General features: G+C 40.2%; 1 protein-coding gene across 1 annotated transcript; it reads left to right on the top strand.

Moving 5' to 3' along the window:
- Nucleotides 1–7,002: 7,002 nt before the first annotated feature.
- Nucleotides 7,003–17,700, top strand: josd1 (Josephin domain containing 1). Its single transcript, XM_085360448.1, has 4 exons — nt 7,003–7,373; nt 7,480–7,608; nt 9,901–10,095; nt 16,471–17,700. The coding sequence occupies exons 1-4, from the start codon at nt 7,003–7,005 to the stop codon at nt 16,568–16,570; spliced, it is 795 nt and encodes a 264-aa protein (XP_085216574.1). The 3' UTR covers nt 16,571–17,700.
- The last annotated feature ends 223 nt before the right edge of the window (nt 17,701–17,923 follow it).

Here is a 17,923-nt window from a genome sequence, read left to right as displayed (position 1 = left end):
CGCATATCCCTGTAAAACACTGCCTTCGCCACAAAAATAGGTATGCTGTTTAACTTGAAGTGCAGAATGTGTTTGCACTTCTGAGAACTGTTTCTGTCACACATGCGCAGTCTCTGTCTCCCTCTAGTGTTCAACTGCGTGTACTTCAGGACACACGGAGCTACAGGTATTATATAGGTATTATTAGGTATGTCTCCAAAATAAAGAAGCGCGTTTTTCTATGTGATTTTCACTTCGGTCTGATGTTTGCAATACTACAGTCTTTTTTCTTTGTAATATAATTAATCCAATAAAGTATGTTTTATGTGATTTTTAATAAAGAAAGCCAAACTGACATGCTAATTCTTAGTTTGAAAGACAAACAGATGCATTTAGGTAAAAGTAAATAAAAAAAGTATTTATGGATGTGTGTAATGTAGTTATTGATTCAGATTATTTGGATTTATATTTGTAGAGTATTCAGTGTTTTATTTTATGGTAAAGATTGTTCTGCAAACCAAATAAAAAATAATAGGTCAATTTTTATACATAGCCCCGGATTTTCTGTTTGGTGCACTTAGATTTCTAAGTCTGGATTTCTATCTAGCTTTCCTTTAAACTTTATACTTATTAGCCCTCGGATTGCCATTGTAATTCAAATAATGGCTGAGAAATCAAAGGAACCATAAATGATTTTATGCACCATTCACAGTTTTACTGTAATCACCACATGTACTTAAACAAAGACAAGCACATGCTGCTGGCAGGATCAGTCAGGTTGTTCTTTAGGTACCCACCCGGCCAGGAGACACCCTTCAGTCAGGGGCCCCAGATGGATTTTAAGTTCTTCCACTTTACCTTCAGTGTGTATTGACATTCAGAGGTTCATAGGTAATTGGACGACAATTACTTCAGTTTCATGGAAAGGTGAGGACTGTTCTGTTATTTCATGACAAATGAAGCAGACATAATATATGAAGTTGATTCAGAGTCTTGAGTTTATATTTTATAGGTTTTCACTGTATAAGGCTCCCTTCATTCCTGCAATGTGAGGCTACTAGAACTGGAGCCCCCTACTACAACAAAAACAACGTTACCCAAAATCCTCTGGGCCTCCTTACATAACCAACATCTCACCAGCTCCCTTTTTAAGGAGAACATAAAATATTTGACTTTGGATTTGGTTACTGTTGAACAGATGCTTAACTTGAACGCTGCTTTGTTCTTTTGTTTCTTTTGAAGATAACAAACTTTTTAGCCCAACAGCCCAACAACAGCCCAAGTTTCATCATAATGCAGTAGCTTTCCCACTGAGTTCTATCTTTCAAACTAAGGATAAACTCTTGTTTGCGCAGTTGTCTACAAGTTCAGTCCAGTCCTGTGGTTTCAAAACTGCTCTGCCTGACTTGGTTATGACTGTGGGGCTATTTGGAAAAGTTCCAGGTGTTGGTTTTTGTAGGGAAGGAACTAGAGTGCAGTTCAACCACGCCTGTTCCCACGTGGGGGGATAACTGAACTCCTGTGCACAGTGATGCCTGTTGAAGAATCTCTGATGTGAATTCATTCTCTCTTTGTCCTTTACAGTGACCGCTGCGCTGTCGGGAAGCACTGCTGGGTCAGCACAGTGGAACCAAGCTGGCACCAAATCAAACGTTGAGCTGGGCTAAAACACATTTGTAAGTGGGACGACAAGATATGCAGAAGTACTGATCTGGTCTTTTTGAACAGCCTGTTTAGCCTCCCCGTTGGTTTGTGGGTACTGTGCACTGCTGATCACATGTTTGAAACTGTATGTATCAGCAAAGTTTGGCATATCATCCGCTGAGAACTGTGGGCCATTGCCAGTCCTTAAGATCTCAGGCACCCCGTCACATCCGAACATGGATTTCAGATGGACAGTGATATCAGGAAACTTTATGTGGTGGAGGTTGGCCATTTCAGCATATCATTTCAACAGTCCACTACCTGCAAGTACATTTTCCCTTTGATTGTAAACAGGTCTGCCCTCACCTGGGTCTCTCCAGTAGATTTGTTGGGAGCAATGGCTCATTTTGGCTCACACATGTTCTGCATGCATTTAGCTACCCCTCATGTAGCCTGCTGAGGACACTGTTTCTTAAAGCTGCAGGAATGACCAATTATGCTCTTTTTAACTAGAGGTTATCATGCACAACAAAGGAGGCATCTGCACAGTGCAGCTTTACCAAGCTTTAATGATCTGCTCTCTGGTCATCCATCCTGATACATTTTCATGACTTGGGGCTGTTAGCCACTAGCGACTAGCTGAGCCCGCTAGCCCTGAGCAGGAGAGTGCAGGTTACTGATCACAAATATTGGTTTCTCTCCTTTCTGTAGTGTTAGGTTTGTGAACCCTAGCATGCCCAGTGGTATAAAACCTTGTACAAGTATGGGCATCTTTTCTTTCTAAAGAGCTGGTTTTACATCTGTGAACATCACATTGAATACATGGTCAGGAATGACAGTCATATCAGCACCAGTGTCAATTTTAAATGTGATTGTCCTGTCCTTGGGCTTTAGATTGCAGCATGTTGTTGCTGTCTGTCAATGTGTCGTCCGCTTCATCACCTATGCAGTACATGGAAATATTTACCTGGATGTCTTCCAAAATACTTTCTGCCAAATGCTGCCATTCGGCCAAGCAGATAGTGATCCAAAGTACACATATAAAACACAGAAGGGGATTTGTTACAGCAAAGGATGAAGACCGTGAATGTGTTAGTCCAAAAACGTCTGGCAGATAGAAGAACCGCATCTGAATAAAGAAGTGAGAGAAAAGTATAAGGAACTGCAGCAAAAATATGAAGACGGGAACGTACGGTAGAAAGAACGTGAGCATGACAAGAAATAATTGAAAAGGAGAAGGAAAACCTGGAGCAGAAGAATCAAGAGCTGCAGGAATGCTGCTTAAGAAAGAACATCCCAAAAAAAATGCTCCAGGGTTTTCAAAATAATGGCGATAGAACAGATGGAGGTGGAGCACAAGGAGAAAATGCATAGTAATAAAAAGAAAGAATATAAAGAAAAGGAGTTGAAGAAGAAAGAGAAAGATGACAGTTAAGGTTTGTGGAGCTGGATTCACAAGAATAAGAAGTGTTTGGGCAACTGAAGAGCAGAGGAGGCTGTCGCTTACTCTGCCTCCCTCCTTCTCTCGAACATTTCTCAGTCTTTCATTTTTACCTGTGCCTCAGGTTCAAGTTCTTAACCTTTACCTATTGTAAGTCTACATTTATTTGTATGTATTTCTTTTAAAACTGTATAACACGTACACACTTCTTGGAAATTTGTTTGCTCTTTGCTCTTGTAGCATTTCTCATTTTCATATCCTCTCTGAATACAAAATCAGCAAAGCTAAAAAGCAAGAGGAGAAGCACAAATGTTATTCCACAGTACACATGCAAATTCGAAAACAGACATTCGAAACTGACTTTTACAGTAAATGCCAAGTCATTCACCCAGCAGACAATGAGGTCTGTATTTACAGGTGAAGAACTCAGTATATATATTACCGTTACAAATTCACAACATAGACACCTGATCTGTGTCGCCAGACTTCATTTGTTAAAGTCAATGGTACAGTCATAGAGTTTCCAAATGAAATTGAAAAGGAACAAACCTTCCATTGCCAGTGGATTCATTATGGTGCACAGATATTTAAGACCTCAGCACTAGTTTTACTGGGACGGTGTTTGGGACATCGTTAAACAGTCCTCCAGGAACCCTAATAATCAACAAATACATTTCTTTATTTTGTACATAGGACATATATGACTTCACAAAGATTTTATAGTATGAAACTTAAGGCTGACTTTGCCAACCCACCTTTTATGACATGGCATGGGAAAGTCCTGGAGTGTCCACGTTTTGGAAATGTTTTAAGAAAATCTTTCTACTTTATAACATATTTCAGTTCCATTTCCCCATTTTTTTCAATTTTAAGGGATTTGTGTCAATTAAGAGTGCATGAGGCTCAGAAAAGTGTGTTTTTAGCTGGTTTAATAGCTGCTACAAAGTTGATTTCCACACGGAGGAAGCTTCAGTTGCTCACTTGGCAGCAGTGGTTGCTCATTTTCATGGATGTTGCTTATCTTGAACTGCAGCCTGAACCCACAAAGCTAAAGAAGATGTTGCGTAAAATTTGAAGTCTTTATTGTACTCAGTGCCTCTCTGTCTGTTCCTCTCCCCCTTCTTTCTTTTTTCCCTTACTCTTTTTTTACATTTCTCTAAACACAATAAACATTTTATCACAAAAAAACTTTGTTTGTTAACTCAGGGTTTCTCCTTCACACATCATTTCACTCTTCCTGCAGCACAAACTTAACGGATTGCCCTCCGCTTTAATCAAACATTATCAGAGGAACAGATGATAAAATTCTGTAAAAATTCTGATAAAATTCTATAAAGAGTAACAAAACAACACGTATAAAGTGAAAACTGTGTTTATTGGCTATTCTCGGTGATAAGCAAATATACAAATGAACTGATCAGCTTTCTAATGGGTGTAGTGTGAGCTGCAATTCCAGCAGTTTATATGCAAATCAGGAGGAAGCATGAAAATATATATATTAAGGTGTCCTCTGCTTCACCAACTGACTATGCAAATTCTTGTGACAATGCAACACACTGTCTGCGCTGCTTTTACTTTAGAGAGGGCGTCCTTTGGTGGGGTTTTTGAGGTACAGTTGAACTGGTATGTGTTTAACATCATAAATGTTGGTTTGACGCCTGGTGCTTGGTGGTGACTGCGAAAGAGTAGCTTCAAATCAAAATGCTAAATTAAGAGAGAAAACTCCTGTGTCCCTCTAAATGTCAGTAAAATAAATAAAGGGGTGAGACAGTTCTCTCACTTTTCTTTAATGAAGGACAACACAAGAAGGCCATCATGTTAAGACTGCTTCAGAGGCAGTGTTGTGTTTCACATCAATTGTTTCCTGTTAATTTGTTGCACATATTGCATATACTTTTTATCAAGTTTTTGTAACATCTTGATGCATGCTTGATCATCCCGGTAAGGAATTCCCAAAAAGATGATTCTGTTCATCTGGACAGCGTTTTCAGTGGGAGAAACGTTTCGTCGCTCATTCATTTTACTTCTTCAGTCTCAGCTGACTGCAAGTTTTCCCCAGCCAGTGATCAAGGAACTGACCTCACAGCCCATTGTTCATTCAGTGGTGCTAGTTGCAGTCATTGTGAAAAGGTACTGTTTATAAGGTTGGGGGAAACTGCAGTCAGCTGAGACGTTTCTCCCACTGAAAACGCTACATCCAGATGAACAGAATCAACCTCTTGGGAAGATTTTGTACCAAAAACAAATTTCAAACTTAGCCGTCCTATTAATTTGCTCAACCAGTGAACAATGACATAGGCATATGGCATTAGTTTGTTTAACTGAAATACTTTTTTTTTCTTTTAAGTTCCCACCAAGTGGAAAATATCTAACTTTTAAGCAGCTTAAGTATTTACAGACTGGCAAATTTTATGTTGTGAGACTAAATCAAAAATGACAAAGCTAAACAATAAGCTAAAGGAGGCTAAAGCAGTCCTCATTTGTATGACCCATTCATGAAGTAAAGTTTAAGAGTTGGAACTGCTTTAAGAAGACAGCAGGTGATGTTTCCTATGGTAAAACATATTTTCATACGTATTTAAACCCTTTGTGCAGCAGTATTGTGATGAAAAGCGCACTACAGGTGAGAACAAAGTGGGAAAGGTAGGCTTTGGCAGTCTCGGGGGAGGATCTGCTCCAGTCTACTGACGCAGGCGGTGACAGCAATATGGAGCCAGGGAGGCGCTACTGCGCATGTCCGCGACTGCACGGACGGAGAAAGAGACAGGAGAGAGCCACAACAGGAAAAAAGTGGCAAAGACAAAGGTCTGAGCACCCTTTAGGGGGAAAAGGACAGAGGAGACTCGGGTTTTAGACCGGTTTACGGCAGCCCAGCTGTGACACCAGCGGCAGGTAACGGGCGGGGAAGTGGTCGGCGAGAGAAAATGAAGTTATAAATCATAAAAGGAGGCGTTGTGGTTGTGTTTGCTGGAGACACGGAGTCACGTAGAGCAGCAGTAAGAACAACGCCAGATATCTGCTAACACGGATTAAAACCTTCTTTTCCTGCTATTAGGGGAATATATTTGCTATGTCTCCTTAACGCTGTGTAAGCTTCACATTAACGTGTAGCTCTTGTCAAATGTTGCTAGCTCAGTGAACAGCTTGCTTCCTCTATCCAGTTCAAAGCTGCTCGAAATGTTTACCTTCCCTTCATTTGAGCTCTGCTGACCAACTGAAGCTCTAAATAATGTAACAGCGTATTCAGTGGTGCTTCACCGTGTTGTTTAGGCCGATTTGGCAGCTATTCTTTAACCAACCATATCCGAGGTGTGATTTGGGGACTTGTGTTATTATGTGTAATAGCTAAATTATGAGGAAAAACACGTGACCTTCCTTTCCTTTTTAATACAGTGTGTTTATTTTTTGCATTTCAGTTGCTTATTGACTGTATTTTTCTCCACAGTGTGTGACTCCTCTGTTCCTGTGGAACTGTAGCTTTGCCGTCAGCAAGTCTTGGAGGATGGAAAGACCTGCTAAGCTATAGGCTTTAGATGGAAAGAGCTGTCAGCACATAGAGGATGGAGGAAGTGGAAAACGCAAAGAGTGACGGCACTATGATTGATGACACCGCTGTGCTGTTGGAGGACTAGTCTGTCATTTTGGAGTATCTAGAGTATCTTTGCTGGTTATACTTTGTCACTCATAGCGATCTTTCTGCACATCTGTCCTTTAGTGGGAAAGAGACAGAAAGAAGGTTTTGCGGTGTTTGAGAGCCACAGGTCTCATTTACCCTCCCTCCAGATACAAGCTCCTCTCTTCCAAGTGGCTGAGAGGTTATCACGCAAATGGTTGTCATGATGTTCATGTAGTGTCCTGACATTAGTAGTTGTGGAGCTGAAGGAGGTACCGGTGGAGGTGGGGGCGGCGACAGCGCTGGCGGTGGTGAACATCCAGGGATGGGAAGTGCTCCGTATCCAGCCGGTGAGTGGAAGGGGAAGGGGCGAGGCAGCCTGCAGGAGCTGGGGTGCATGCCCTGGAAGGTCAGCAAACAGAAAGGTGGTGGAGGAAGTGGAGGGGGAGGAGGAGGGGAGGCGGTGGTGGGAGCAGAGGAGAAGAGGTCCAGGGATCCCAGGGAAACTCAGCAGCAAGATCTCTCATCGTCCTCTTCTTCACTCACCTCGCCAGCTCCTCCCCAAGCTTCTTTGGTGCCTCCGGCCATTTATCACGAAAAGCAACGGCGGGAGCTGTGTGCCCTGCACGCACTCAATAACGTCTTCCAGGATGGGACAGCCTTCAGCCGAGACACCCTGCAGGAGATCTACCAGAGGTGAGACAGTATGTGGATTAAAAGTGTTAAGGTGTGCATAAAATGTTTCGTAAATACAATCTGACTAAGTGATCTGTGGACGATCCCTTTTGTCGACTTGTTGCAGGCTCTCTCCCAGCACTATGGTGACGCCTCACAAAAAGAGCATGCTGGGAAACGGGAACTATGACGTCAATGTCATTATGGCAGCCCTGCAGACCCGAGGGTTTGAGGCAGTTTGGTGGGATAAAAGAAGGTATGTAGGAGTAGCAACAAAAGAAGCCTTAGCATGGATAAATCATATTTAATCTAGTAGAAGTATTGATTTAATAGATTTATTTCCATTTGCTTACGTTGTAACTGCAATTTGCCTCATGACTTCTACCCCTGATTGTTTCCCAAAATAGTCAATGTTAGGCTGAGGAAACCCAAACCAAAGAAAAGCAATCAGTCTATTGTTGCTTATCTGTACTTGTTTACACTTGTTCCTCTCTTATCTCGCTAGAGTGCACATATATTGTCAATACTAAAAAGGAGGCACCCCTTGTTTTCATCTGCACCTCAGCCACCTCATCAGCAGGGTCCTGAGTGATCCCTGTGATTAGTCAGTGCTTCCTGTGGTTGATAAAGTTTGAGTCGGTTTTATCAGCATTCCTTCTTCCTTCATTATCAGTCTTACATGACTGTTGACAGCAGCACCAAACACAGACTTGCTATATCGATAAAACCCATTCCTGTTTTTCTCTTTTTGAGCTCTGCAGATGCGCGCTGTTGTTGTTTGGCATAACACAGTGGAGATTCACCTCTTTTTTGCATGTAACTAAGGCTTTACATGCTTACATGTTGTAAACATTCGGTTGCTGGCACGTTAATCGGAGACTGAGGCGAGAAAACAACGCGATGAATGGACTAGCACTTAAGCGCTCTCTCATTTTGGATTTCTCGACAAGAGAAGACATGACTTCTTTTTATTCTTTGGTTATGTTTATGAAGTTCCTGTGACCTGAGGCTGTTTTTATAACTCTACTCACAGGGGATTTTTGATGCGGTAAACACTTGCAGCCAAGATATTTTTAAGTATTTGGACCACGGTGAAAAAAGTGTGCTTAAAAGCTCCAACCCACAACTGGAGTATTTATAAATATCATTTATTTTTGGAAGGGAGCAAAATAATAAGGTCACTTATGAGAGGACAAGTGATTGATAAGACAAGGAAATCTGGTGCCCTGATCCACAGAGCAGGTTAAAAAAAAACCTCTTGAGGTTTTTTCTAGCAGTTCAGCATGTGTAATGAAAAAAAAAGGTACCAGCATTGGGTAAAGAAAATGCAGAGCCTTCGTTTTAATCCAGAAATGTGAATGTCCCTCAACGAGAACCCTCACCAGACAGCCTCAGAGATGACTTATTGTCCACAGAATCACAGATGAAAAGATCAATTCTATAAGCACTCAGGTTAAATAGAACAAATACTAAGCTAACATATCAGTGGGATTATAATATTTGTAAACTTCTTAAATTAATACATTTCAGTATGTGCTCAGAGTTTGTTGAAGAAAACCTGCCAGCGGTCTCAGAGTCTGTTACTCCAATAATAGACCCCGAGTTTAAGTTAGCTCTCTTTCTGGAGCAGAAAACCCACAAACTCTGAGTTTTTATTAAATCTGATTGGTTGATCGTTGTCCTCGTGTAGTATTATCATCAGTGTACAGTCAACTGTGTTTAGAAGTGTGCTCTGATACTGGAGCGTAGGTGTGGCAGGCATTCAAGCACTAAAACTTCACAGTCTCCACTTCAGTCTTCGTTTGCCAGTTAATGACAGTTTTGAATTTTGACAGATGCAAAGTTTGCAACACATGTCGCTACACAAACTGCACAAAGGTCAGCGCAGTTGAGTTACACAGTGTTCGTTACAGTCATCAATGGGAACTGATAAAAAAATCAAGAGTGCTTTGAAGTGCCGTAAGCATGTGTGCCATATAACCTGTTTGTTTCATTTGAAAATGGATACGCCTTCCTGGTTTGTTTAAACTTCTGGCTGCAAGAATGCTTCTCTCTGGTATTCTACGCAGTCTCTTGCGATGTCCTGTACATAGCTGAATAGCTTTGCTTGTGATTGTTACTGCGGATGGTTTATCACAGGGTTTTTTTTTCTGGACTTCCTGACTTAGAATGGACCTTTGTGTTGTGACTACACTTGTAAGTGCATTTTATCTGAACATAGCTGAAAGTTTCAATGTAAAAATAAATATATATATATATTGCTCAAGTAAATGCAAGCCCAAATAATGACAGGTAACAAAAATGCTGTATGGCTGGAGAGCAGTAGGCCCGGGTTCGAGTCCGACCCGCAGCCCTTTGTCTTCCCCTCTCTCAATCCCCACTTTCCTTTCAATCTACACTGTCTCCATCCAATAAAGGCCAAAAAAAAAATCTTTAAAAAAAGTAAATACAAATATTTTCAAATAGTCATGTAATATATATGTATTATTAGTGTTACTAATATTGTTGTTGTTGTTATTGTTATTATTAAAAATATATTTTTTTTTAGGGATGTTGGCAATATTGAACTGTCCAACGTGGAGGGCTTCATCCTGAACGTACCGTCCAATCTGCGCTGGGGGCCCCTCCGGTTGCCGCTTAAGCGCCAGCACTGGATAGGCGTCAGAGAGGTGGGAGGAGTCTACTACAACTTGGACTCCAAGCTACGTAGCCCTCAACCAATTGGCAATCCGGATGAGCTCAGGTGAGAGGGATGGGGAGTGTGTGCATGTGTAGCAGCAGCAGCAGCAGCTGTGTTGTTTTATAATTTTGTTGTCATAAAGTTTTAAAAACTAATAGATGTGCTAGTGGAGAGGATCTAGCTGAGAAATGTACAGTTAGCTCCATGTTAGAAGTAAGTGTGAAGCCTTGATGATGCTCTGCATGTACATGGACAACTAATGCATCACAGCTGAGTAGTTATTCCTGTTGAAGTTCTTTGAAGTCTGCTGCCTGGGGTGCATGCATAGTTATTGCATTGTAATGTAAAATCTGTAGACGATAGAGGCACGCGGACAGCCGCACGGACCATCAAGCTCATCATCTCATGACGAAATGTACCTCATAACGATTCTAGATGACTCGAGGATCTGTAAAGGCCCAAGACAGCCATGTTGATCCACAAAAATGTTCTAGCCATCTATTATAGTGATAAAACCTCATACTACTTACTTAGAATGACCTAACTTTACCATATAGTCTTAATGTTTTATTACATATGTCCTGAAATGAATGAGTGAGATTATAAACTCATCAGAAAGTGTAGACAGAGGTCAGGGCAGAGGGCTGTGTCTTGTAGACCAGTGTTTCCCAACCACTGTGTGCCGCGAGAAATGATCAGGTGTGCTGTGGAAGATAATCTGGTTCCACCTGATTAGTACTCTAAGCCAGCGGTCCCCAACCTTTTTTGCGCCACGGACCGGTTTATGCCCGACAATATTTTCACGGACCGGCCTTTAGGGTGTCGCGGATAAATACAACAAAATAAAACTAGTACCGGTACCGAAAAAAAGAAGATTTATTCATAACACACGTGAAAAGACCCAGGAAAATCGAGTTAACGATAAAAACGATAACAAAATAACGCTGAAAACCCTGAAAACCATACATTTCACACCTGAGCCTCAACTCTCGTGGCCCGGTACCAAACGACTCACGGACCGGTACCGGTCCGAGGCCCGGGGGTTGGGGACCGCTGCTCAAAGCGATCGGGCAGAACAGGTACATTCTCTTCCACTAGAGGGCAGTACAACTTCCTGCTCTAATTAAATGGGCTGCCAACTGCCAGTAAAACAGAAGAAAATAAAGAAGAAATGACATAATAGTCATGTGAGATAATGCAGCGTGTAATAGCAATAGATAAATATTTTAAAAGAAAACATAGTCAATATGACCTGCGTCCTGGAGAAAATTCCAGCCCAGATGAAGGCCCTAGCATGAGTAGTGGTCAGAAGAAAGCAAAAAAGGTATACTGGGGACAAACCGAACCATTCCGCTATACCTGGTGCACGCGTTGCAGAATCTTCTCTCCCCTAAGCAATAAAAATAAAGAGCCCTGCTACTAAGAAAAGGTACAAATAACTAACTAATAAACAACTTAAAATGGGTTGTTGTACACCCACTTTTACCTGATATATTTGATATGTTATTGATATGTATATATCAATAACAAATATTTATATATATTATACATTTAACCAAACAAGTTTTCCTTGTTGGCTGCTTTAATGTTTTTTGGGGTTTTTCACTGATCATACCGAGGCTGACTCTAAGCTCTGGATAGCTTTCACTTTAATCACTTTTCCTTTGTTAGCTTCTTTAAAATGTCCATGTTCAGCTGGTCAAGGGTAATTCAAGTGTTTGATTAGGTTTGTTGTTACGAGCAGTCTCGTGGTGGGCACACCGTGGTTTACTCTGACAAACTTGGTGACATTGCCCATTCTATACACATACTAACAAAGTCAAATCAAGGTCAGCTTTATTGTTGAAGACCATATGTAGAGTTATACACAGGAATTTGAAATCGCAATGCTCCCATGGCCCTCAGTGTACACTGAAAATATAAAGTTAAAAAAGAACATGTTAGCATGTGGTTGTAAATGTGCAAAAGACTATTTGCCTGAGCCTCTATGTGCAAGTTGAGCATGCATGGAAAAGACACGGTTTAATCAGACATACACTACCAGTCAAACGTTTTAGAATTGAAAATTATGCAGTTTAATGTCTCATTGCACTCTAAGATGAAAGCATAGTAGAAATAAGCAATTGGAGTAAAAAAAAAAAATCATGGAATCAATTTATAGACCAAAATGTATTCTAAACTTTTGACTCATCAAAGTAGCCACCATTGGCAGATATAACAGCTGAACACACCCGTGGCATTCTTTCTACAATAGAAATTAAATATTCCTCAAAAAGTTCTTACAATATCTGTTGCAGAAGTTCCCATAAATGTGTGGCAGTAGGTTGCTTTGCTTTCACTCTTCTGTCCAGTTCATCCCAAACCAGCTTGATGGGCTTTAAGTCTGGAGACTGTGCTGGCCACTCCATGTTTTCAAGCTTACCGTCTTGCTCTTTTTTCCTGAGGTAGCTCTGGTATAGCTTGGACTTATGTTTTGGGTCATCATCTTGCTGTAGGATGAACCCCTGACCAGAGGGTACTGCATGGCGCTGTGGTAACACCCTTTGTACAAGTCACCGACACTGGGTCCAGCAAAACAGCTCCAGACCATCACACTTCCTCTTCCATGTTTGACAGTTGTCCTTTCGCCTACTTGATGCCGTACAAATATCTTGTGTGATGATTTCAAATTTTGATCCAGTCCATAATACCATCTTCCAGTCTTCAGTGGTCCATTATGGGCAGAAATCTGTGCCATCAGAAACTGAATTTGAATAAGTTAAATTTGAATTTGAATTGCTCAGATCGAATCAGAATTGTAACTTGAATAAATGCTTTTGAAAACCGAATTTGAATTAGTCTAATTTGAAATTGAATTTATGGTTTGAAAATGATCATCACTAAATTGAAATTGAATTTTATATTTTGAAAATGAATTGATTTGCTTTGAAACTGCATTTTATCCTTTAAAAATTCAGCTCTCGAATACTTTCAGTTTCACTTCTCACCATTCAGTTTCAGTTCTACAATTCAATTTCAGTTCCAAAATTCAGTTTTTTGGAACTTACATCCGGTTCCGGTTCAAGCGCAGATTAATAGAACTACGTTTTACTAGCCGACCTAAAGTGTTACTGACGGGAATCTACAGCGTCTTGAGCTGAATTAAGACTTCAGAAGTCATTCGTCATGTCGAGTGACCAGCGGATAAACTCTCAGGTTGGTAATAAATGTACTACATGTATAAGAACAAGCGTCATGTTAACAAATGATAGCCGTACGGTAACTTTTATGCTTATTGCAGCTGCTAGCTAAAAACGCTAATTTAGCGTAGTTTGCCCTGAATTCAGCTTTGACAACAAATATGATCGACTGTTTCTAGTAGAATTCCAAAGTTGTCATCTTGGACCCTCTCAGAGTACCCCCTCTGTATGCTTGCAGAGACCCCTACAGTAGGGAAACATGCAAAACGGTGTCCAAACCTTTGTATTTTAGCTTTATTTATGTCTTACACAGCATCCCAACTCTTTAGCTAACTTAATAACTTTAGCTAAAGTGAATAGGTAGCCTAATTCATTAGTGCAGCATTACTGGATCACCTCTGTTTGAAGTGATATAATATGATATACAACTATCACTGAAACAGCAAACTTTGTAAATAAGCAAACAACACTTCTCATTCTCTAAACGTTTGGCCACAGCTGTAGATTACACTATCAGTGCTTGTTCACTCTTAACAATAATTACATTTCTAAATTTACTTTGTGCATTTACAGGTAAACAATATCTAATATTTTATCTAAATGACTTCTTTGTCTTTGAAAAGGGTGAAGAGCCTGAGGCTGGTGACAGTCCAGTTCTACTCTAAGTACATCCTTACAGTGGCTCACAGGACAAGGCCACATTCCTGTCCTGCCAGAAGAGAAGAGAAACTTCAGAGTCTTCATGCAGTTCAACCAATATGACAGGGGTCTCAAACTCCAGTCCTCGAGGGCCAGTGTCATGCAACTTTTCCATGCCCTCGAGGACTGGAGTTTGAGACCCCTGCCGTATGGTGTTTATGCTGTTTTCTACCCCACAGTTACAGCATGTCTGACTGCCTGTTCAGCATATGCAAAAATATGAGTTTAAGCATGTGATGACTAAGGCCTTCCATTATGGTGTTTGTCATCACATGTCACAGACATCTGGATGATCATTTGGAATAAACAAAAAACTAAAAACTTGTTACTTCATCTTATCTTTATTATTGTTCTTATTTTACATTGTTAGGCATTAGGTTTATTTGTAGTAGTCCTTTCCAACTTCTTTCCCTCTTCCATGTTACTGTGGCAGCTTGTCAGCATCTATTTGGGGTTGGGAGTGGAACAGAAAGTAAGGAAATCCAAAGTGCCATTAAAACCAGGAGAGGTTCTTATATTTCAGAAGAAGGGATTAATTCAAAAGACCTCAATGCCATATTTTATTTAGGAACCCTAGAGAGCACTTTGCAAAATAACACATTCTTATAATTTCACCCTCAGATGAGCCAAGCTACGACTGTCAGGGAAGGTGATGTAGGTACAGAGCATATGAGAGTGGTTAAGTTTGTCTCTTGTCTAGATGAAGGCACAAGAGGGATGGATTGCAAGGCGTAGAGATTCAGTATCTTCAGTCTTCAGTGGACACTCCATTTCTGGCACAAAACACCTGTAAAAGATGGTCGATTTAGGAGGTGACCCGACAACTTCAGCCTGTCAAACATATTAATGGAGCAGTATGTTTAAAAAAAAATTAATTAAGTAGAATTATTATGGTAGTTAAACACAGTGAAAGTTGTATATCATGTTATATCACTTCAAACAGAGGTGATCCAGTAATGCTGCACTAATGAATTAGACTAACTATTCACTTTAGCTAAAGTTATTAAGTTAGCTAAAGAGTTGGGATGCTGTGTAAGACATAAATAAAGCTAAAATACAAAGGTTTGGACACCGTTTTGCATGTTTCCCTACTGTAGGGGTCTCTGCAAGCATACAGAGGGGGTACTCTGAGAGGGTCCAAGATGACAACTTTGGAATTCTACTAGAAACAGTCGATCATATTTGTTGTCAAAGCTGAATTCAGGGCAAACTACGCTAAATTAGCGTTTTTAGCTAACAGCTACAATAAGCATAAAAGTTACCGTACGGCTATCATTTGTTAACATGACGCTTGTTCTTATACATGTAATACATTTATTACCAACCTGAGAGTTCATCCGCTGGTCACTCGACATGACGAATGACTTCTGAAGTCTTAATTCAGCTCAAGACGCTGTAGATTCCCGTCGGTAACACTTTCGGTCCGCTAGTAAAACGTAGTTCTATTAATCTGCGCTTGAACCGGAACCGGATGTAAGTTCCAAAAAACTGAATTTTGGAACTGAAATTGAATTGTAGAACTGAAACTGAATGGTGAGAAGTGAAACTGAAATTATTCGAGAGCTGAATTTTTAAAGGATAAAATGCAGTTTCAAAGCAAATCAATTCATTTTCAAAATATAAAATTCAATTTCAATTTAGTGATGATCATTTTCAAACCATAAATTCAATTTCAAATTAGACTAATTCAAATTCGGTTTTCAAAAGCATTTATTCAAGTTACAATTCAGATTCAATCTGAGCAATTCAAATTCAAATTTAACTTATTCAAATTCAGTTTCTGATGGCACAGATTTCTGCCCATAGTCCATTGGCAATGTTTCATGGCCAGGCAAACCTCTTTGTCTTATTCTGACGTCTTAACTATATTTTTCTTGCTGCAACTTGTCCGCTCGAAGTCTCCTCATCACAGTTCAGACTGAGACTTGCTTACTACGACCACTATTAAGCTGTGCTTGAAGCTGTTGTCCTCTGAGCCGCCTATCACGCAAGCTGTTAACTCTCAGAAACTTGTCGTCTGATTCAGGTGTGGCTTTGGGTGCGCCAGACATCTTCCATTATTAATTGCCTTTTTCTCACCATTTTTGTAGCAACACACTATTTTATGCAGCGCAATACTGTTCAACCGATGCTCAAGAGGGTATGGATCCAGTGTGTTCCAGTGTTTATGTAGACAGAGGGTTGGAACACCAGGTTTCAAGGCTTGATAAACCTCCGTTGCTGCAGAACAGTTTAAATTGTTAACCCATTTTATGTTCCATGAAAAAGGCCTTTTAGTATAATTCATTTAAGAAAAATTGCATTATTTCTTTAGTTTTGGGTAACCTTTACTTTTTTTTAACCTCTGGCAGTTCATTTCAAGCTATTCACTGAACCTGAACAACTTGAATTACAACTTGTATTGTGGTTTACAACTTGTTCTGCTGGGCTAAAAAATAATTCATTGAAGCTTTACATCAGCGTACACCTTGTTAATTTTGTTGTTGTTGTTTCACTTTAATCACTTTCACTTTAATTTAAAAAAATGTAATTCTTTGTTTGATTTTTATCACATTCTCAGGAAGTTTCTCCACCAGCAGCTACGAGGGAAGAACTGTGAACTCCTGCTAGTCGTCTCAGAGGAAGTGGAGGCGCACCAGACATGGCGATCTGATGGCTAAGGGTTTAACCAGCCTACCACAGCTCTAACTGGGCCAGCAGTCCAATCGCAGAATAAACGGAAGAGGAACTAGCATTGTTGTGCTCAGCCAAACCCCTTTGATGCACACTTGCAGATATATATCTACTACACACACACACACCTTTTTTGGAGGTTTTGTTTACACAGCCATTGCTGGACAATTATCTGGCGAGATACAATGCAATGAAGGAAGCAAACACTTTACATACAGGGAGAATCAAAGAATCACAGCTCTTTCTCACGACACAGCTAAGACTTCTGAAGTGTTATCCTGTTTCTGCTATTCTTGTGGATTTTTTTTATATTGATGCATATTTTCAATGTCAGTTTTGATCTTTTGATTTTGTTTTTTTCCCTTTTTACTTTTCTAGTTTCCAAAGTCATTCGAGTTCAGGCTTTATGAAAACTGCTATGTTCATGTGCCTGTCTCCTTCAGTGATCCTCCCCGCTTCTGTCATGACGTTCACTGATGTGTCTTTGTGTTTGTGTCCTTCCCTTCGTGTTGTAAAGCTCTCTTTCTCTTTGTCCGTATCACTTTCACCAAAGCGTGCCCTTCGTTGCCTCAGCGTGACTCCATCTCTGTCTTTTTCACGTCACTGGTAAGAATCGGTGAGTGATCACGTTGCCAAGTTTGTATACTTCAACACCTCCCAAACATTTCTGGCACAGACAGAGCCTTTGCTGCGGAGGCTCTGCCAACACAACACTTTTATATGGCAACAAAGCAATGCAACAGCACCCTGGCCAAGTAGACCCTCTAGTGGATGTTCGCCTAATTTTCAGTCAAGCAAGACATACCATCATCACCTATCCAGTTTTTCTGAAGTCTCAAACTTCTTATAGCATGCCTTGATTAAGAAGCCAATGCCCCATGACTGTTTTTTCCTTTTAAATCAATCATTAATCATAATGGGTCCAGCTTTAATTTAGCTTAAACACTGGTCAGCACAAGAGTCATCAACCTTCAGTTTGTCCATTTTCCCTAAAAAAAAAAAACCAAATCACATTTATATAAGCTCCCAAAGTTAGTATCACTGCAACAGAGTTAAGTTTGCATATCCGAAAAGGTGGTGTTTACCTTTAGCAGGATTCTTTTACATATAATAATCAATTTAGTGTGACATTTCAAATGTAAGTCTAAAGGATAGATAAAAGTGTACCAGCAAAGCCTGTTCCATATTACAAAATGAAAAAACTTCACCATATTTTGTAGAGGCCGATTTGTTCCTGATGGGTTGCTTTTTTATGTATATGTATTCTACATATACATATACAGCATATAAATACATGTGTCAAATTAGAGGAGGAATTGCTTTTGTTGTTAATTCAGATC

The sequence above is a fragment of the Diplotaxodon limnothrissa genome, linkage group LG8 (genome assembly GCF_057381915.1).
Source record: "Diplotaxodon limnothrissa isolate DT_005_m linkage group LG8, D_limnothrissa_male_GT1.1, whole genome shotgun sequence".
Lineage (NCBI taxonomy): Eukaryota > Metazoa > Chordata > Actinopteri > Cichliformes > Cichlidae > Diplotaxodon > Diplotaxodon limnothrissa.
This window is presented reverse-complemented; position numbering and strand designations above follow the sequence as displayed.

Bases quoted from the DNA above. Each gene is read 5' to 3' on its own strand.
- josd1 (XM_085360448.1), top strand. From the start codon at position 7,003: ATGGGAAGTGCTCCGTATCCAGCCGGTGAGTGGAAGGGGAAGGGGCGA. The intron at 7,374-7,479 runs GTGAGACAGTAT...GACTTGTTGCAG, and splicing joins CTGCAGGAGATCTACCAGAG to GCTCTCTCCCAGCACTATGG. The intron at 7,609-9,900 runs GTATGTAGGAGT...ATTTTTTTTTAG, and splicing joins GTTTGGTGGGATAAAAGAAG to GGATGTTGGCAATATTGAAC.